This window comes from Thalassophryne amazonica, chromosome 2 (assembly GCF_902500255.1).
Source record: "Thalassophryne amazonica chromosome 2, fThaAma1.1, whole genome shotgun sequence".
NCBI classification, from domain to species: Eukaryota; Metazoa; Chordata; class Actinopteri; order Batrachoidiformes; family Batrachoididae; genus Thalassophryne; species Thalassophryne amazonica.
Window position 1 is genome coordinate 133479831 of NC_047104.1, and position 22268 is coordinate 133502098.

The 22268-nt window shown below is 42.0% G+C and overlaps 1 protein-coding gene and 1 long non-coding RNA gene across 2 annotated transcripts in view; one reads left to right on the top strand and one right to left on the bottom strand.

Moving 5' to 3' along the window:
* The window catches only part of LOC117530882 (uncharacterized protein KIAA0895-like), a 36519-nt gene that overhangs the window by 6330 nt on the left and 7921 nt on the right, over window positions 1-22268 (top strand). Inside the window, exons 2-4 of the mRNA XM_034193834.1 lie at window positions 12390-13153; window positions 13245-13388; window positions 16816-16948. Coding sequence (XP_034049725.1) covers window positions 12437-13153; window positions 13245-13388; window positions 16816-16948 — 994 coding nt within the window. The 5' untranslated portion in view covers window positions 12390-12436. The remainder of the gene's footprint in view (window positions 1-12389; window positions 13154-13244; window positions 13389-16815; window positions 16949-22268) is intronic.
* LOC117530890 lies at window positions 1206-21001 on the bottom strand. The gene is made up of 3 exons (XR_004566469.1): window positions 20974-21001; window positions 16666-16670; window positions 1206-1459 (listed from the first exon to the last, which is right to left on the bottom strand). It is a non-coding gene; the product is annotated as an uncharacterized LOC117530890 (long non-coding RNA).

Sequence of the window (22268 nt, forward strand, 5' to 3'; positions counted from 1 at the left end):
AGAAAGTTACTAGACATCCAACTTCTCACTGCTGCAAGGCAGTCTTCTAAAGATTTTATGTGGACAAGATTACCAGCAGTTATCGGCATATACAATTGGGTATCATCAGCATAGCAATGAAAGGCAATCCCAAAATGCCGCAGTATATCCCCAAAGGGTGCTACATGAAGGGAAAAGAGCAGGGAGGGCTAAAACAGATCCCTGTGGAACCCCAAACTTCATGCCCCTAAGATCAGAGAGAGTGCCATTGCACAAAATACAGCAGCTTTTTTTCACAGCAGCTGCGCGATGTGGTTACACATACTCCAGCTGCTTGCATTGTGTTCCCGCTGCGACGGTCTCGTGCACGACACTGTCGCATGCACGAAACCGTCGCAGCGGGTTTGTTCATGGCTGCTCGTCAACTAGATGTTTTCGTGATTCGCTCATATGAGCTGTTCCGCCGTGACTCCCCCTGATTTGTATTTCTTTGTACTATGTGTGAAGGGGCCCTAACCCTCGTTATCTGGGATCTTAGTAAATCAGGCTAGTTTTCAAATAATCTTTCCTCCTCTGTTCCTCTGATATGTTCATACCTACATATTCCTGTCCATTATAGACACTCTCAAAGAAAATCAATCAATCAATCAATCAATTTTATTTATATAGCGCCAAATCACAACAAACAGTTGCCCCAAGGCGCTTTATATTGTAAGGCAAGGCCATACAATAATTACGTAAAAACCCCAACGGTCAAAACGACCCCCTGTGAGCAAGCACTTGGCGACAGTGGGAAGGAAAAACTCCCTTTTAACAGGAAGAAACCTCCAGCAGAACCAGGCTCAGGGAGGGGCAGTCTTCTGCTGGGACTGGTTGGGGCTGAGGGAGAGAACCAAGAAAAAGACATGCTGTGGAGGGGAGCAGAGATCAATCACTAATGATTAAATGCAGAGTGGTGCATACAGAGCAAAAAGAGAAAGAAACACTCAGTGCATCATGGGAACCCCCCAGCAGTCTAAGTCTATAGCAGCATAACTAAGGGATGGTTCAGGGTCACCTGATCCAGCCCTATCAATCAATCAATCAATTTATTTATATAGCGCCAAATCACAACAAACAGTTGTCCCAAGGCGCTCTACACTATAAGGCAAGGCCATACAATAATTACGCAAAAACCCCAACGGTCAAAACGACCCCCTGTGAGCAAGCACCTGGCGACAGTGGGAAGGAAAACCTCCCCCCCAACAGGAAGAAACCTCCAGCAGAACCAGGCCCAGGGAGGGGCAGTCCCCCGCCGGGACCGGCTGGGGCCGAGGGAGAGAACCAGGAAAAAGACATGCCGCGGAGGTTCGCAGAGATCAACCACCAACGACCAAACGCAGAGCGGCGCACACAGAGCAAAAAGAGAAAGAAACACTCAGTGCACCATGGGAAACCCCCAGCAGTCCAAGTCCACAGCAGCACAACCAAGGGATGGCCCCTTGGTTGTGCATCACAGCATCTTCAGCACTGCCAACACCAACTCAGCTACCTCCAGCTCTGCCTCCTGTTTTTTGATGTTCCATGCAGTATGTGGATTGGAACAAACTCAATTTATTTTTACACTCTCAAAACTGACCCCCATTTTTGGAAGGGCACTGTCCGATTCTGGTGTCGGACCAAGGCTTTAAACCTGATGTCTTAATCAATTTTACAAATTATTTTAAAAAGTTGGGCTGAGGTTTAATTTTACTTAAGTGAATAAAAACTTAATAAATTTGAGCAGTGCTTCTATTTCAGAACCACAATTATGCACAATGCCCAGTATCAGAATTGTGATATGGTCCTTGTTGTCACAGATCAGAGACACTAGGGACACTATACTAAGGCAATGGACTTCTTCACAGTGACACACACTGAAACACTATGATAAAGGGAATTTATTAACGAAAAGAGACCTGTTAATGTCACAGGGAGCAATAATTTAAACTCGATAACAAAGACCTCAATACTAAAATACAACTTAGGTAGGATATCATAACAAAACAAAACACAAAATACTCCCCATAAATATATCACTGTAATTCAGGCAAACCAATATAGCAAACAAAGTCATAAGTCCAAAAAGCTGACTCAGTGGAAACACAGCCACAGGAATGAAATACGTATCTTAGGGAATCACAGAGGGTTCAGGGAACAAGGAGTTAACCGGAGCTGACACACAAACAGAGAGACACGAGAGAACAAGGAACGAGGAAACTCTGAATGCCGCAGCCCTTTTAAAGCGCCACGATTGTGTGCAAATTTGCTCCCTAATGAGTCACACGGGGAAGCGGCAAATTGCACACAGTTACCAGGAAATGCAGTGGTAAATAAGCAAACCACATGTGGAAGAAATGCGGCAAAAGTAAGGACAGAGAAGACGACAAACTCAACACAAAGTAACAGTTGGAGGAGGGCACAAAAGTAAAAACTAATGAGGGACAAAGCAACAAACACAATAAACAAAATTTGCACTTGAATGCTGATGAGAGGAACCACTGTGAGGGGAAACACACAGAACTCAGTGACACAATGAAACATGAATGAATGAATTTATTTGGCACACAGATCCAAAACAACAAAAAACTTACAAAAAAGAAACTAATCCAACCCATATGCTTGAAAGGGTGTAGGCAGAAGCAGAAGCTTGTAAACGCCTACCCCTTTAACCAAAAATAAAAATTATGCATATGTATATAAAATTATACATATACCTATGATAACTAACACAAAGTATAAATTGATCCCTGAACTAAAATTCCACATACGGACATGATCTTGGTGTCTAAACCTATGTTTATGGGTATAAGGATGGAGCTGTCACAACACCATCAATGTGTGGAACTTTTGTGTAGCTGGAACCTCTATGTATGATTTTGGCAATGGGGATAATGCTCGTTTTCGTGCTAGTGCCTCATTTGGGACAGATGGAAATGTTCTCTCCTGGGTGTTCTGGTGTGGGGAATTGCATTAATGTGATAGCTGTGCCATGAAAGGACCCCTGTGCTGTTTTAGAGCTAGGGTTGTGGTCGATGTTATCGACTGTTCCAACTGTAAAGACATTTTTCACCATTGCTGGAGGGCACACTACCTTTTCTGCGTCATATATGCCACAAACCTTGCCATCTCATTTGACATAACCCTGTCATAGGAGATGCACAGACCAAGACTAAAGAAATTGGCTACAAGTTCTTTCTTTGTGGTTCTAGCATGGACAAGGAGGCCTAGGTAGATGGGAAGTGGCGTTTCTCTCTCTTTGGGATGCCTTTGAGTGCTTGTTTCCTTTGGAGTGATAGTTTTTTTTTAGTTAAACATCACCATCTGAGACAGGCCCAGAGCAATCTTCTCTTTTGCAGAATTGATTTGTTTATCTTTGATGTTTGGGCCTTCCATAATCATCATCATCAAAGCATTAAGAGCAGGTGGAACTGAATCTGCTTCACACTTCTCATTGAATGATCCATCAAACTCATATTGTTGCTGAAACATTTGTTTTCGAACACACTGAGCAGCCTTCACCAAATTAACTCCTTCATCATCATTTTCACTATTAAGTGCTTTCTTAAGTATGTCACCAATATCTTTGCTGAACATCAGAACAACATCTCTTCCTTGTTGTTCTGCTCTGAGGTCTGGGATCTGTTTCAGAAGTCTGTCTTTCAGGCGTGTGGAGTGCACATGTACTTCATCAACACCTTGGAGTGATGCAAGTCTGCTACTGTAAAGCTTCGAAAGCTTTGATAATTTGAAGTTTGGAACAGCTTCCTTACTTTGATGAGCTTCTTCAATGTATGCAACAAGTTCTCCCAGAACAAGACTTTCATAGGTCTCCTCTTTATTTGTTTTAAGCAGCTGTCTTCGTTGAGAGATGGTGCGATGTCTAAGGACATTCAGACAATCCAAATGATAGACTGCATCTATCGCAACCATATCTCCTGCTGTTAGCTTAGAAAGTAACTTGGAGTCTCTTAATTCTGTTGCATACCCACGCACTGTAGCATCAGTTTCTTTGCTTGAAGCTGTGGTAAGCTTTTGCTTATTATCCAATTTCTCACAGATTAAACACACATTTCCTTTGGTGGTTGGCAGAGAGTGTCTTGTTTTAGCAGGGCTTGGTGCTTCTGAACACAAGGTTTCTGTTTGCTTCCTCTTCTGTGCTCGTTGAAGCCTTAGATTACAACATTTCTGCGAACAAGACTTGTGCCACATGGCTTGGTTCTTAATAAGAGTATTTTCAATGCCAGTACCATCATCAAGCCTATGAATGTCTAGAATACCTTCTGGTGTATCACCCATTTCAAGAAAGGCATTGAGGTTCCGAGCCAGACTTTCATAGCCACTTTTTCTTTCTTTCTGTGTTTTATTTGCTGGGTTCCCCTGCTTATCTCGTTTCTCTCTGTTCTGACAAAGTGCACAAAGTGTCCAGTCAATTTCATTTGTGGATGAGGATGTCGCCATTTTGGAAAGATTCTATCTACTAGGAAACCCACCACCAAGAGTCTTTGTCGACTTACCTGAAATAGAAAAGAAGCAGACATTAAAAGCTGTTAATATTAATCTAAAGGCATCTAATAGTTTGTTCCACTTCTATAACATCTAACAACAAATATGCTTTTGGGTACAAAACAATCATTATGCTTCTACGAGGTCTGTCAATAAAGTAACGGTCCTTTTTATTTTTTTCAAAAACTATATGGATTTCTTTCATATGTTTTTACGTCAGACATGCTTGAACCCTCGTGCGCATGCGTGAGTTTTTCCACGCCTGTCGGTGACGTCAATCGCCTATGAGCACGCCTTGGGAAGGAGTGGTCCCGCCCCCTCGTCGGATTTTCATTGTCTGGAAATGGCGGAATGAAAAGGACTTTTTTTCCATCAGAATTTTTTCAGAAGCTGTTAGAGACTGGCACCTGGAAACCATTCGAAAAATGTATCTGGCTTTCGGTGAAAATTTTACGGGCTTCACAGAGAATAAGGTCTGTTACTACAGCTTTAAGGACCCCTTTAAGGACGTTCGGCGCGCCATGCTACAAGCTGCGACGACACAGCACAAGCCACCGGACCATTTCTAAACGGATGGCTCTGTGGATACGAGACTGTCATGTGCTCTTTCTCTGGTTATCACAAGAGCTGGACATCAGCCATTTTCCGGCAGATTTCACTTTTAACAAGAGATTTTGTCATGGAAAGCCGCACGGAGGCTTTGCACGTAAAGACCAATTTGCTTTGGAAGCGAGACAAAGGAACACCTCCGTTTCGGCGTGTCAGAGGACAGGTTTGGACATGTCCAGCTCTCCACAATTTCACTGATACTTACTGGACTGGTAAGCATTGAAAGCTGAGATAGACATGTCCAAACTTGTCCTCTAAAGGGGTCCTTAAACCTGTAGTAACAGACCTTATTCTCTGTGAAGCCCGTAAAATTTTCACCGAAAGCCAGATAAATTTTAACCCTAACCCTAACCTAAATATTAACACCTTTAACAGAATCACAATGACTTTTTTACAGTAGTTCAAATCTTTGATTTCTGAAATAATAATGTAAATTATAACTGGAGTCCCTCATTTTAAACAAGTTCTGGACATGTTGTGGTAGAACTCTTTAAACATATTTTGTATTATGACATAATCAATCAAATCTCAACATTTCAAAATATGCAAACGGATAAACAATGGATTTGTTGAGTCATGATATGGTTTCTTAATAATAATTCTTATAGCTTTCTTTTGAATTAAAAACATAGGATTTGTGTTAGTTTTGTAGGTGGTTCCCAAAACGTCAATACAGTAGGTCATGTATGGAAGAAGTAGTGAATGATACAAGGTAACTGAATTAGAATTTTGAATTTTTATTTGGCGCACACACACACACACACAAATCCAGAACAACAAAACATACCAAAGAAGAAGAAAAAAAAACAATCCAACAATGCACATGTTCGCCCGAAAGGGTGTAGGCAGAAGCAAAGAGCTAAAAACGCCTACCCCTTTAACTGAAAGTACAAATTATACATCTGTACAGTGGGTTATAAAAGTATTTAGTCAGTCCCTGATTGTGCAAGTTCTCCTACTTAGAAAGATGAGAGAGGTCTGTAATTTTCAACATAGGGTCAACTATGAGAGACAAAATGAGAAAAAAATTCCAGGAAATCACATTGTAGGATTTTTAAAGAATTTATTTGTATATCATGGTGGAAAATAAGTATTTGGTCACCCACAAACAAGCAAGATTTCTGGCTCTCACAGACCTCTAGGTTCTTCTTGAAAAAGCTCTTCTGTCGTTCACCTGTTACCTGTATTAATGGCATCTGTTGGAACTCTTTATCTGTATAAAAGACACCTATCCACAGCCTCAAATAAACTCCAAACTCAACTATGGCCAAGACCAAAGAGCTGTCGAAGAACACCAGGAAGAAAATTGTAGATGTGCACCAGGCTGGGAAGAGTGAATCTACAATAATCAAGCAGGTTGGTGTGAATAAATCAACTGTGGGAGCAATTGTAAGAAAATGGAAGACATACAAGACCATTGATAATCTCCCTCGATCTGGGGCTCCACGCAAGATGTCATCCCGTGGGGTCAAAATGATCATGAACCCCATAGAAAATTTGTGGAGGGAGTTGAAAGTCCATGTTGCCCAGCGACATCCCCAAAACATCACTGCTCTAGAGGAGATCTGCATGGAGGAATGGGCCAAAATACCAGCTACAGTGTGTGCAAACCTGGTGAAGACTTACAGGAAAAGTTTGACCTCTATCATTGCAACAAAGATTATGTTATAAACTATTGAGTTGAACTTTTGTTATTGACCAAATACTTATATTCCACCATAATTTACAAATAAATTCTTTAAAAATCATACATTTAAAAATCATAAATTTTTCTCATTTTGTCTCTCATAGTTGAAGTGTACCTATGTTGAAAATTACAGACCTCTCTCATCTTTCTGAGTAGAACTTGCACAATCAGGGACTGACTAAATACTTTTTTACCCCACTGTATATAATCTATACATCATACAAAGTATAAATTCATCACAGAACTAAAGTTTCAAAGATGCAAACATACAAGCAGCAGTGCACCATAAACAAGACAAAATCAATGAACCTAATTTGACATAGCAAGCAATCAAATAGTTTCTGTAGAGCCTTTTAAGGCCAACCAAAGTACCAAGAATTTTTATGTTAATATTGACACCTTTAACAGAAACACAATGACTTTTTACGGTGGTTCGAAACTTTGATTTCTGAAATAACAGTGTCCCTTGAAGATTGTAACTGGAGTCTCTCATTTTAAACAGGCCCTGGACATGTTGAGGCAGAAGTTTGTTTTGCACTTTGAACATGAATTGTATTATGATATAATCAATCATGTCCCAAAATTCCAAAATATGCAATGGATTTGTTGGCTCAAATGGTAAATGGACTGCATTTATATAGCACTTTTCCATCTGCATCAGACGCTCAAAGTGCTTTACAGTTATGCCTCACATTCACCCCAATGTCAGGGTGCTGCCATACAAGGCGCTTGCTGCACACCGGGAGCAATAGGGGATTAAAGACCTTGCCCAAGGGCCCTTAGTGATTTTCCAGTCACACGGGGATTTGAACCGAGGATCTTCTTGTCTCCGTGAAGATTATTTTGTTTATTAACTGCACAGATGTATAATAAAACAAATGGTGACTGGTTTATAACACAATTATGACAGAGTTTCAGGAGAGAGAAAGAGAGAGGAACTATGGAGCCCTGGAAGTGTCATCGCAAAATGTTTTGCATGTGGAGAGAATGTGCGCTCATTTTATTATATTGTGTGCACTTTTTATGATATTGTGCACTCGTTTCATTATATTGTGCGCTCGTTTTATGATATTGTGCGCACGGTTTAAGCATTGTTTGAGTAAAACAAGGGCACGATCTACTTAAATGTAGCCACAATTTGTAAAATGTGCACTCAATATTGTCTTGACACATAAATGTTGGCTATTAGTCAACAAACCAGCAGACAGTGTAATACATTTCCCCATTAGAAATGGATCTGGTCAGAGTGTATCATCATGGTTTGGGCGCACAAGGACATACAGAGAACTCCAGCTGCCCAGCATGACATCATCTGGAGTTTAAGCACATTAAAAAGGATGCTGAGGGCGAAGCGTCTCCCCGTCGTCAGGATGACAATTTAGGTCATATTATGAAGTTTATTTTGAACGAAAGGAAAACGTGCGCATGTTTTATTAATTCGAGGGCTCAATTAAACGTGCGCACGAATTATCATGGCCAGGAAAACATGCGCATGTTTTATTAATTTGAAAGCAAGTTTTATTAATTCGTGGGCTCAATTAAAGGAAAATGTACGGCTCACAATATGTTTTCTTAATAATAATTATTATAGCTTTCTTTTGGAGAAAAAAATATGGCATTTGTCTTAGTTTTGTAGGTGGTTCCCCAAACGTCTATGCCATAGGTCATGTATGGATCAAGTAGTGAATGATATAAGGTAACTAATGAATGTTGGGGGAGGAAGTCCTGCGCTTTATACAGAATGGAAATGATCTTTAACATTTTAGATTTAACATAATTTATATGTGTTTTCCAACTTAAATTTTTGTCAGTAAAGATCCTGAGAAATTTGGTTTCATTTGCAAGTTCAATTTCAACGTTGTGTACTCATAAATTTCTGGGCTTGTTTCCAAATATGATACACTTTGTTTTACCAAAGTGAAGCAATAATTTGTTAAAGTCAGACCATTCCTTGAACTTCTGTAGTTCCCTCTCCATTGAGTCCAGAACCTGTCCCAAGTGATCCCCACTGCAAAACACAGTCAGCAAATAAAATACAACTCACAAACTTGGAAACCAAACATATGTCATTAATATATAAAAGAAACAACAAAGGCCCAAGGACTGAGCCCTGGGGCACCCCACAAGTGCACCTCAAAAATTCAGAGTTTATCCCACCCAAGTGAACAGATTTATACATGTTGTGCAAGTAACTGGCTATCCAATCGTGCTAAACCTCTGATGCCATACCTCCACAATTTATCCAATAATACTCCATGATCTATAGTACCAAATGCTTTCTGCACCTGCTGTGCCTGCTAAAGTGGGGGATGATTTGTTGGTGGTTATGGATGAAGATCGTACTTCATTAGAAGTGCATCACATCACAAAATGTCCGGTTTGGATTGGAGCACAGTTTACAACGACAGATTGGATCATTTTTTAGATCAACAAATTAAAGGGGAAACTTGTACAACTTGATTTCTGAGGGGCACTCTGCTCGGCAAAAGTCAGGAAAAGCATTTTTTGTTTGTGTGTTTTGTTGTTGTTTTTTCAGAGTGCAGTGGACACTTAGCCACTTCAATTCCACCCACACTTGACTCAGTGAGCTCAGGATGGAACATTGAAAATGCGATGTGCACGCTGTCCTCAAGTCCTCATGTTTTGAAGTGATTCTTGATTTTTGATTTGATCTCGGCATGTGTCAAGCCTGCATTAGGCTGTCTCACGCTGAGCCTGGTACAAGGTGGCAGTCTGGTTTTAACATGCACAACCATGTTTTGTCCACTCACATGAACATGCATCTGCTTGCATCTTTGCACTGAGATTAATGCAATTATTGCTTTAACAACTCTTTACCATGACAGTAAATCTGTATTTCACACTAGCTATGACCTAAACTTTGCAATTAATCAGTCGTTCATTTGTGTTATGAACTATGGGGTGCAATGATCATCTATGGCCTGTAACACCACTCTGCTTCAGTGTTGCTGTTGTTAAATCTCAGTGCTACATTAGTATAGTGGGTCACTCCATTTTGCTGGACAGAATTGAAAATCATATATTTCTGCTCAAGAGGTTCCATGGCTAAGATCTTATCTGTCTGGTCGATTAGAAGGCTTTTTTTCCCCCACGATATTATGTGTGAATTCTCCACAATGATGTGGTTCTTCAGGGCACAGGTTTAGCTTCAATGTATTCTCTTTCTCTGTATCACCTCCAGGTCAAATTATACAGAAGCACTGGACTAATTTTCATTGTTATGCTGAAGATATCCAGATGTATATACCTATTGTTGGCAATATGTCTCACATTGTAAAACTTGTAGCTTTTCTGGCAGCAGAGAAATGCTGGATGTCACCCAGTTTTTTTTTACTTCTGAATTAGAGAAGAGATAAATGATTATCCGACTTCTTAAACATACGACACATATCACTTAATGCTGTCTCTAGGTGATTGAGCAATTCAGCATAGTGTCAAGTCAAGTCTGGGAGCATGCATTCGTGCTGCGCTTTGCTGCATCCACAACACCACGGAACTGCCGTGGGTCATGGATGGTAAGACCCTGGACAAATAACCGGTCCATTCCTACATATTTAAAATAACCATCTGTCCGCTGCAGCCATGTGAAACGTGGGTGCCCCTTTGGTCTGGGGTCCTCAACACTCAGGCACCTGTGTGCTGGATCATGCACAGAGAATTTCAGTTTATTTCAGTTATATGCGCCAAATCACAACAAAGCTGCCTCAAGGTGCTTCACACAAGTAAGGTCTAACCTTACCAACCGCCAGAGAGAAAAGGGCCACATGGCCAAAATATCAAAGGTGACGCTCCCTGATAATGGCCATTTTCACTTGTGCAACATTATTATGGTTAGACTGATTTTCTCTGTGACTGATGCTGAAACTGATTCATGTCTAATCTAGAATTGAATAGTACAATGTAGTAGTCTCTCATTTATCTTGCAATAATATAAGAACTCTTCAAATGATTCAGAATTCGGCTGCTAGAGTTTTGACCAGATCCAGGATATTCAATCATTTTACTCCAATGTTGAGCTCCATGTTCATGCAAGTGTAGATGTCAAGATGTGCTGCTGACAAGATAAGATACTTTATGGCTATGCACCGCCTTGATCCTAGGCTAAAAAAAAAGTTTGCAGGCAGTTGAGCCGTTGCTTGTTGTGCTCCAGTATTGTGGAGTAGTCTTACTGCCAAAATTAGACACACATTTAGTTGAAGTATAGGCTTCAAACTCATCTTTTCTTTTCTGCCAGTTGCAATTAACAGAAGATATTATTTTATTCATATCACTGTGATCATGATTGCTTATAAAGTTGCTGTTGTTGCAATTAGGTGATGTTGCGATGGAGTAGTGTTTTTGATTGATTAACTGGGATTTGCTCTCTGTCTAAGATCCTGCCTGCACAAACTGCATGACCTTAACTACGCCGCATTAGGAGGAGCAGACGGGTTTAACTCATGCAGTTGCTGGCATGAAGGCATGAAGACTGCAGTGTTGGGTGTGATGGTCATGGATTTGCAGCCACACTGAAAAAAAAAACAGGTCACTGGACAAATGTTAGAATTGAAAGAATTGGAAACTGAACAGATGTGTTAGCGTCACATCTGAATGTGATTCTTCTGCATGGAGATGTATGCAGACTGTGTTGCAGTTTTTGAACCCCAACACTTGCATGTTGGACATGGGTCATTTTTTGGGGAGTTTGAGATGTAAATCACTGATTTTGTAGTGTGATCTGTTTGGCTGGGACTTTGGTCTTCTTTCAGCCCTCTTGACTGCAGGCACTGGACTGTGTGTGTTTTCTTATCTGCAATATTTCTGTCACTGTATGTTCTGTTTTTGTTGTGATTATGGCCAAAGCAGATGGTCACCCCCGTGAGTCTGATCTGTTTGAAGTTTCTTACTAATCACAAAAAGCGTAAAGCCATTTTTCTTTGCCACTGTCACCAGTGTGGTTGCTCATGGGGTGGGTGAGGTTTAAAATGTACTCATGCAGTCCACCATGGGGCCATTTATGTTGTGATTTGGTGCTATAAATTAATTGTATTATTATTGTTGTTTTCCATTCAGCTGCTCCCGTTTCTTTAGTTCGGGGTCGCCACAGCGGATACAGCCAGATCTACATGGGTATTTGGCACAGTTTTTACACCGGATGCCCTTCCTGACACAACTCCAGTGTAACCTGTTGAAACACACACAGCCCATCCAAGGTCTCCCATCCAGGTACTAACCAGGTCCTGCACTGCTTAGCTTCTGAGATTTGGCGGAATCAGGCTGACACAGAGCAGATCTTATTATTAATATTTGTCAAGTCTCGGAGCATGCACTGATGCATCCACAACACCACAGAACTGCCTTGGGTCAAGGATTGCAACCACCTAGGCTAGTGATGTCCAAAGACATTCCAGAAAGGAACAAAAGGGTGCAGGTTTTCCTTGCAGCCACTGACTCCAGCAGGTGATTTCACTGATGAACTCATCCCATCTGCAAATAGGAGATACTCCTGTCAGGGTAGCTTTGTTTTTGGAATTGTTGGTCATGATGATATCTAAAGGTTTATGCATTAATCTTGTTCTCTTGTCAACAGCGCTGGGGCCGACGTGAGATTGAGCCTGAGGCATAGTGACTGTGGTGATGGTTTTGGACTCATGTGAGGTCTGCATGGATCAGATTGAGAGTAAGGGGGTCAGGAGCGGTAGAGGCGTGTTGAAGTCAGAAGACCGAGGTGGTTCAACCAAAACCATCAGCAGCCCAGCCGCGCAAGCTAAAAGCAACAATCTTCCAAAGAGGGAGAAGGCGTTACAGAATGGCCTTCCAGCCCAGCCTCAAGGTGGCCAGGCCCGGATTGTAGAGAAGAATTCATCAAGAAGCTGTGGAAAGCCGAGACCCCCGCTCCGTCGTCCACTCAGCCTGGAGGTGACACCCCAACGTCTTCAAGGGTCTCAGGAGCAGAATGCAGACAAGCGCATCATACAGCCTCCTTGGCGCAGTGGTGCAGCTGCCCCATCGCCTCCTATACGTAGCGTGACCAGCCCTAGCCTTGGCCCGAGCAGCTGGATGCGTCGCAGCGAGAGCACCTGCTCTGTCAACTATTCTCTTCGGGCTAGCAAGGGGCAGATGCGACCGGCCACCTCTCTGCCACACATCGCTAAGGGCTTAGGGGGTCCGACACTGCCTACATTGTCCAGGCCGTGTCTGCTTGTTGCCCTTAGGCCCCTTAACTTGGAGCAGGAGAAGCAGACTTTCTTTCAGTCTGACTACAACTATGAGCCTCAGTTTGAGTACGCACAGCCTGAGCCCAGGAGTGTTTTGGACAAATACAGAGAGGGTTCAGGCCTTTTCTTGGAACAGGTAGGCCAGGTTTAAATTTCATCCATTATTTCTGTTAAATTGAATGTTTAACATATTTTTTATTTCAGTGATGATGTGTCTATGACTATAGGCAGTTGGAATCATGGAGTGTGTCCTGAGGAAATTTGGCTCCTATGAGAACTTTGAGGAACTGACAGGTGGCAGTGTTCTTCCTAAAAGTCAAGTCTGGGCTGCTGTGCGCAAATATCTGCAGAAAGAAGGCTGTGTGGGAGAGGTGAGACCATCTACAACATACGCCATGCATGGAGGTGACTGAAATTTGCTGTGAAATAAGTTTGCATTTACCTCCGTCATGTACTGTACAGTTTTATTTTTATCAGTGACAATGGGGCAAGAAAGTCCACACCCTTGGGCTTCTCAGTATCTTATTGTATCAAATTAAAACAAAAACAAATTGACAACATGATGTAAATTAAATAAAAATATTATTGACTTCAGGGTCCCATGATCCTTTGTGTGCAGGTGGGGGTGGGGTGTTCCGGTCCCACTGTAGCATGGCATTGCATGGAGATTTGTTGTTTCCTTATGGTTATCGGAAAGTAAGGACCTTCTGGAATGGGAATATTGATGGCACGTAATCTGAGTGTGATTCATTGTGGGATTTGATTTTTTTTTAAATTCTATATAAACATTAACTCACATTTGAGTTTGGTGACTGCATTTCATGATGCTATGCATTTTTTTTTCCTTGTGCGTGACAAGCGATGATGCCATTTTTGTTGTTTACATTGGGCAAGTTGAACCGGAATCCTGACGGTCTGCATTTTTCTTTCCACGTGCGTGACGAGTGGTGACACCGTTTTTGTTTACATTGTTACCTTGTTGGTTACATTGGGCAAGTGGAATCCAACCATGCACACAATGGACTTGTAGCCCAACCCCCTTAGCACAACACAACTAAATCTTCACTTTTACAGCCATTTTTTTGACATGTCAAGAGACATACAGTAAAATAACTTTTACAAGTAGCTCAACATTTTCTATCGTTCATTTAAATCAATTAGTAATAAATGCAAGCAGTATGGTAAATTTCTCTGAAACGGTAAAAGTTCTCAAAAGCAAATGTAATGTGTATGGAAGGAGACTGGTGAGGAAAGCCTTCAAGACCTCCACAATATTGAAAGAGTTACACACTTTGAGTGGCTGTGACTAGAGAAACTACACACTGGAACCTTTGTTACTTCACCTGTCACAAGTTCTTGGTAGAGTAGAACAGAGAAGTACTTTGATTAAAGAAAACATAAAATCTAGTCTGAAGTGTCATCTGGAAAACTCTGACATTTCACATTTTTCTTCACACTTGTTTGACCCTTTTTTTTCTGAGCACTATTTTGTTGTTCTGTTTAATTCCACATTTGTTTGCTTTTCTCAAGTCTTTTGTTGCACCCTTACACTGTGCATCGACTCTTGTCGAGCCTTCTGAATTTGGTCTGTCACTCCAGATAATGAGTGCCTTAACTTCAATCTCTCAAACTTACATTTTAAAGCAAAAACACAAAGTATTGGAATGTAGTCCTGAACAGACACATATTGGAGACGCACTACAATTTGTCAGAGTTCAGTGATGTTTATGTTGTTGCTTGTGTTTTTCAGCCAATCAAAACTTGCCCTGACTCACTGAGCATGTATGCAAGACTCCTTTCGCCCGAACTAGAAATGAGGCATTCACAGCCGGCTGTTGTCATGTCAGGGCTTGTTTGTGGAGCCAGTGGAAATGCTTATAGAATGAGTGTGATGCAGAGCCGAGGTCTATGAGCAGCACTTTAACCATCTGTCTCTGTTGGCTGTGTATCAGCCATGCCAATTATCAACATAGGCCGATTATCTGCCCATGTCAATAATTGGTCTATGTGTGTGTGTGTGTGTGTGTGTGTGTGTGTGTGTGAGAGAGAGAGTGAGATAGAGGCCTGATTTGCTAAGATCCCATATAACAAGTATTAAATTGTGTGGGCATTCTACAATTTTGTGCTTTTGTGAACCTTTGCGGGCAATTTTCCAAGAATAGGTTTGCAGTTGATAGCAGGTGGTAACTTGACATTGACAAATGTAAATGAGAATTTTGCATTTGTTAATGACCATAAGTGCAAACTGAATTGCAATCAGTCATTTGCAGATATGCGCAAAATAAGACACATTTGAACTGAAAATACTATTTATTGAACATTTACCAAATTGAAAATCAGTGTGCCTTGAAAATGGTTTGTCTGTGATTTAACGGTAGGTGTGCGGGACAGCCCCTCCCTGAACCTTCACATTGAAAGCTCTGTTTTCTTTTTTGCAGCAAACAGGGAGCAATATTTTTGATTTGAGTAGGGTGAAAATAGACTGAAGTGGGGAGCAATAATGAGCAAAACTGTCTGCAGTGGTGGGAATGGTGGGGCGGGTACAGTTCCCCCCCGCAGCCTCGACAGCTTTAAGCTGAGCGTGGAGACCAGAACAGAATTGCAAAAATGTGATTTGAATGGCTTTTCAAACCATCTACGAATGAGGCTTGAAACAGATTTGGAAAATAAAATGGATTTCATGCCATTTTTGACTGTTCAGACTTGCAACATTGGATCAGATAAGAACATAACTTGTATTCTTACTGGCAGTCTGAACAAAGCCAGACGGATTTGTGTACCTTTTATTTATAGGTGGCGCTGTCCACGGCTCTCACGTGCGGGTTCAGCCCCTTTGCATGGTACATGGACAGACACAGAGAGCACGCTGCTGTCAAACGAATAAATCAGCCCCTACAATTGCTGTAATCATGATAAATCACATTGCATGTGTGAAATTAGCCTATTTGTATGTGCTTCCAGACACACACCAAATTGTGTATTAATTAAGGTAAACATTAAATTAAGAATATGTGCAGTTTTGCTCTTTTGAAAGAAGCAATCCTTTATGCACAATGCGTTGTTCAGGTTGCAAAACTGTATGTGGTATGTCATTTGCACACATTTTTGTACATGCAGAGCTTTACTAAATCAGCCCCTAAATGTTATGTTAATAGGGCACCGCAGTCTCGTTTGAACCCTGCGTAATATCGTGAGATTTGACCACTTATGGGGACAACCTCTCCCATTGCGCAATATATACACAGCATAACTTCGCACGGAAAAATGGTGTACTGTTTTGTTTTCGGCTGCAGTCACTGAAGCAGTCATGAAAAGTGCAGTTTTTTGGTTCCCAGTGGAGAAGAGAAGACAAGGCAAATGGGAGACGTCGTGTCGGTGAGTGTTAGCCTACACAGCTAACCAGAGTAGCTACATTCTCTTGCCTGCAAAACCGCCTCAACACATTTGAGCTTTGGGTCATAACCACAACACATGTCCACTTTCCACTACATCGTCACTTTTTCTTTGTATTTTCACTTTGTTTGCGTGTAATTTGCCAAATATCTCAAAGAAAGTGCCGTGTTTCTGTCCCTGGAAGTAGAGAAATTACGTCATATGCCTCAAATGAGACTGCACTGCCCTATTGTCTGTGTATATTTTTTTCATAACATGGTCTGGAGGTTTGTTGCAAGTCAAAAAGGGTAGTTGCAAAAAATGTAAACAAAACAAAACATAACAGTTACCTTTAATCAGACAATATTTTGTATGTGCATGGTGAGGACACTGTAAAAGGATGTCATTGTGTTTTATTGTGTCTAGGTGGTGGTGCGTCTGTCAGACGAGCTACTGTCTCAGGCGGTGATGGTGGTGGAGAGCTCTCGTCCAACTCTGACCATAAATCTGGCTGGAGCGCGGCAGCACTGGCTTGAAGGCATGCTGCGACATGAGATAGGTCCGTATCAACTCTGCTCCTTGTAGATGTCTGAGGTGTCACGAGTGAGAGGAGGCATGATAGATTATTACAAGCATCAAATATTAGAGACATGGTTGCAACCTAAAACAATTATGTCCAATGTGACGTCTTCAAATGTCGAAGATTGACAGTCATCCAGGTACATGGTACCTGCAAGTTTAATCAAAACGCCTTGGTCTTGTTTAGTCTTTGTGACATTTCACCACTAATACAACTGGCTTTTTTACACCCCTGCTCAGTAAAGTTGGGGGGGGGGGCAGGCATGATTTCACCCCATCTGTAAAAGTTTATTGTCTGTACAATAACTAAAGAACACCTTTTCTGATTGAAATCATTTCTTGGTGTTCAGTTGGGGGAAGATAGAGGAGGGTTACCTTTGAAAATGGGAGTTGTCTGTCATACAACCCCGATTCCAGTGAAGTTGGGACGTTGTGTAAAATGTAAATAAAACAGAATACAATGATTTGCAAATTCTCTTTAGCCTATATTGAATTGAATACACCACAAACACAAGATAAATAATGTTCAAACTGATGAACGTTATTGTTTTTGTGCAAATATTTGCTCATTTTGAAATGGATGCCTGCAATACATTTCAAAAAAGCTGGGACAGTGGTATGTTTACCACTGTGTTACATCACCTTTCCTTCTAACAACACTCAATAAGCATTTGGGAACTGAGCACACTTATGATTGGGTATAAAAGGAGCATCCCCAAACGTCTCAGCCATTTACAAGCAAAGATGGGGCGAAAAAAATAGTCCAGCAGTTTAAGAACAATATTTCTCAACATTCAGTTGCAAGGAATTTAGGGATTCCATCATCTACAGTCCATAATATAATCAGAAAATTCAGAGAATCTGGAGAACTTTGTACATGTAAGCGGCAAGGCCGAAAACCAACACTGAATGCTCGTGACCTTCAATCCCTCAGGCAGCACTGCAATAAAAACCAACATCATTGTGTAAAGGATCTTACCGCGTGGACTCAGGAACACTTCAGAAAAGCATTATCAGTTAACACAGTTTGTCTCTACATTTATGTACACTCAAAAATATAAACACAACACTTTTGGTTTTGCTCCCATTTTGTATGAGATGAACTCAAAGATCTAAAACTTTTTCCACATACACAATATCACCATTTCCCTCAAATATTGTTCACAAACCAGTCTAAATCTGTGATAGTGAGCACTTCTCCTTTGCTGAGATAATCCATCCCACCTCACAGGTGTGCCATACCAAGATGCTGATTAGACACCATGATTAGTGCACAGGTGTGCCTTAGACTGTCCACAATAAAACGCCACTCTGTAAGGTGCAGTTTTGTTTTACTGGGGGGGATACCAGTCAGTATCTGGTGTGACCACCATTTGCCTCATGCAGTGCAACACATCTCCTTCGCATAGAGTTGATCAGGTTGTCAATTGTGGCCTGTGGAATGTTGGTCCACTCCTCTTCAATGGCTGTGCGAAGTTGCTGGATATTGGCAAGAACTGGTACACGCTGTCGTATACGCCGGTCCAGAGCATCCCAAACATGCTCAATGGGTGACATGTCCGGTGAGTATGCCGGCCATGCAAGAACTGGGACATTTTCAGCTTCCAAGAATTGTGTACAGATCCTTGCAACATGGGGCCATGCATTATCCTGCTGCAACATGAGGTGATGTTCTTGGATGTATGGCACAACAGTGGGCCTCAGGATCTCATCACGGTATCTCTGTGCATTCAAAATGCCATCAATAAAATGCACCTGTGTTCTTCGTCCATAACAGACGCCTGCCCATACCATAACCCCACCGCCACCATGGGCCACTCGATCCACAACATTGACATCAGAAAACCATGAATGCCACCATGAATGCTGAAAGGTACATCCAGGTTTTGGAGCAACACATATGCTGCCATCCAAGCAACATCTTTTTCAGGAACTTCCCTGCTTATTTCAGCAAGACAATGCCAAGCCACATTCTGCACGTTTTACAACAGCGTGGCTTCGTAGTATAACAGTGCGGGTACTAGACTTGCCTGCCTGCAGTCCAGATCTGTTGCCCGTGAAAATGAGTGGCGCATTATGAAGCGCAAAATACGACAACAGAGACTCCGGACTGTTGAACAACTGAAGTTGTACATCAAGCAAGAATGAGAAAGAATTCCACCTGCAAAGCTTCAACAATTAGTGTCCTCAGTTCCCAAACGCTTATTGAGTGTTGTTAGATGGAAAGGTGATGTAACACAGTGGTAAACATACCACTGTCCCAGCTTTTTTGAAACATGTTGCAGGCATCCATTTCAAAATGAGCAAATATTTGCACAAAAACAATAAACTTTATCAGTTTGAATATTTTGCAAATGGCCATTGTCTGTTATCCAGTATGGCCACTACAGACACCATCTTGATTTTCATTTCTGTGAAATAAATAAAGAATATCTCATCTGACCAAAGTCATTTCTTGATGGTGTATCGCGGGAGGCTAGAGGAAGTATCCTTTTTGAACACGGGGGTCAGTACACCCTATACCATCTTTAAATGACCAGTCTTTCAAAGTGCAAACCACTTCTACTATGAAACCATACACCAAATCAATATACAAGTGGGATCATATGTCACGCTGTTTGTTGCTCTTGTTTAGTCTCAAGCAGACTGGTGTGGAATACTGAAAAAGCCAGCAGGATGAATGGCAAAACATCTTCAAGATGTAATTTTACTTTTGCAGGTATCTAAATGAAATGTGAATGTTTGTGTGTTTATATGTGGCCCTGCGACAGACTGGCGCCCTGTCCAGGGTGTACCCAGCCTTGCGCCCTGTGAATGCTGGGATAGGCTCCAGCTCCCCCGACCCTTAATTTTAAGTAAGTGGGTATAGAATATGAATGGATATCTAAATGATTTGTTTGACCACAAGGCCACAAATGCAAAAATATTTACTTTACACCAGTGTAAAACAGCAGAAAATCCTTGTATCTTTGAAAAGTATTTGAGTGTCATTTTTCTTCATCAACCTTAAGCTGGGCAGACACGGTACGATATTTTCAGTTGTTGTACTCGGCTCCAGCTCAAACTGTATGACAAAACTTCAGGGTGTAAAAGTTCAGAACGCACGATTTATGTTCTCACACTATACGGCCCGATGCTCTGATGCGATCTGACTACTCACATTGTACATTCAAAAACCACACGTCGAACTCGTGTTTCCGGAAGCAAAAGGTAAACAGAAGCTTTTTTTTCAAACTTTATTTACATTTCTTATTTTTACAAAAACACTCGATGGGAGACATCAAATTTGTAACAACAAAAAAATACAAGACTTTACCATGAGTTGGATAAGGGGGGGAAAGAAACAGAAGCTGCTCTCCCAAAGAGATGATCACTGTTTATGCTCTCTCCAGTACTGCATCAGTGTTTGCACATGCACAGTGCGAGAGGTTGGGGTAAATCGGCTCGTAGACACTTGTAGCGCTGCTTCAACAGCGTGATACCCTCTCAAGGGCTGACCAGAATATCAAACAGGTTTGATTTTCACCCGACCATACGATTGCCGATCAGGAGGTGGTCGTGAGAGGTTAAATGCAGCTCGTTACTCCATGTATACTACACGATGCAGGACGCATGATTAAGCTGAAACTCGGCGTGATCCAAAAAATTCTCGCACCGGTGAAAAATTGGCTAAAAAAGGGCCAAAACTCGCACAATGTAAGCCCAGCTTTAATGGTAGCATCACAAATATCTGGATGTTACATCAAATTTATCAACATTTTCCCTTAAATCCATGGAAAACAGCCTTTGACCATACATGAAATTAAAATATAATAAAATATAATTAGCTCTTTGTGTGTTTTCAGGTGGCTTTAGTCTTAAACCAACAGTGTGTAGAATTTAGGGGTGTTTATTAGAAGAGAAGGAATACAGCATCTTTTCATCCATCCATCCATCCATCCATTTTCTTCCGCTTTATCCGGAGTCGGGTCCCGGGGGCAGCAGCTCAAGCAAAGCCGCCCAGACCTCCCGATCCACATACACCTCCCCCAGCTACTCTGGGGGAACCCCAAGGCGTTCCCAAGCCAGCCGAGAGATGTAATCCCTCCAGCGTGTCCTGGGTCTTCCCTGGGGCCTCCTCCCAGTGGGACTTGCCCGGAACACCTCTCCAGCGAGGCGTCCAGGGGGCATCCGGAAAAGATGCCTGAGCCACCTCAACTGACTCCTTTCGACGTGGAGGAGCAGCAGCTCGACTCCGAGCTCCTCCCGAGCGACCGAGCTCCTCACCCTATCTCTAAGGGAGCGCCCAGCCACCCTCCGGAGGAAACTCATCTCGGCCGCTTGTACTCGCGATCTCGTTCTTTCGGTCATGAGCCAAATCTCATGACCATAGGTGAGGATCAGAACGTAGATCGATCGGTAAATCAAGAGCTTTGCCCCCCTACTCAGCTCTCTCTTCACCACGACGGTCCGATACAGTGACCGCATCACTGCAGATGCTGCACCGATCCGTCTATCGATCTCACGCTGAACCACAGAATCTCGTCTCTGCTGTTTGCGGACAATGTGGTTCTGTTGGCTTTGTCAAATCAGGACCTTCAGCGTGCACTGGGGCGGTTTGCAGCCGAGTGTGAAGCGTCCGGGATGAAAATCAGCACCTCCAAATCCGAGGCCATGGTTCTCGACCGGAAAAAGGTGCTTTGCCCTCTTCAGGTCGGTGGAGTGTCCTTGCCTCAAGTGGAGGAGTTTAAGTATCTCGGGGTCTTGTTCACGAGTGAGGGCATCTTTTCATTACTGTACATTTAACTGTAACAATGAATTTATGTTTTCATAAGCTCAGGATCAACCCTTCATCACTACATAAAAGTGGGCTCCTGTCATGGAGGCTGCCATCCTGCAGCGCCATGTTGATATAGTAGTCCAGAAGCTGCAAAATGCAAAAGACTGATTAAGTATGTCCATACTTACGATTGGGGAGGTGGATTAACAGGAAGACAGGACGGGAAGGAGAGGAACAGCAGTAGCCAGTAAAGCAGTAGCAATCACTATGTCTGGTATTTATATTAGTATATTTATATTTGCAATTTTTTTTTTTTTACTTTCACTTTTGATACTCTGTGTGCTTCTTACCCTGTGTGCTGCTGTACAGTGCTGCTAGAACCTCGATTTCCCTGAAGGAGTCTTCCCAAGGGATTAATAAAGTTCTATCTGATCTAATCTAAATAAGGAGAAGATGTGAAGAGAAACAAAATTGTGACTGGTGACAGCATGATGCAGTCTGCATCTTCACCACTAGATGACACTAAATGCTGCACACTGTA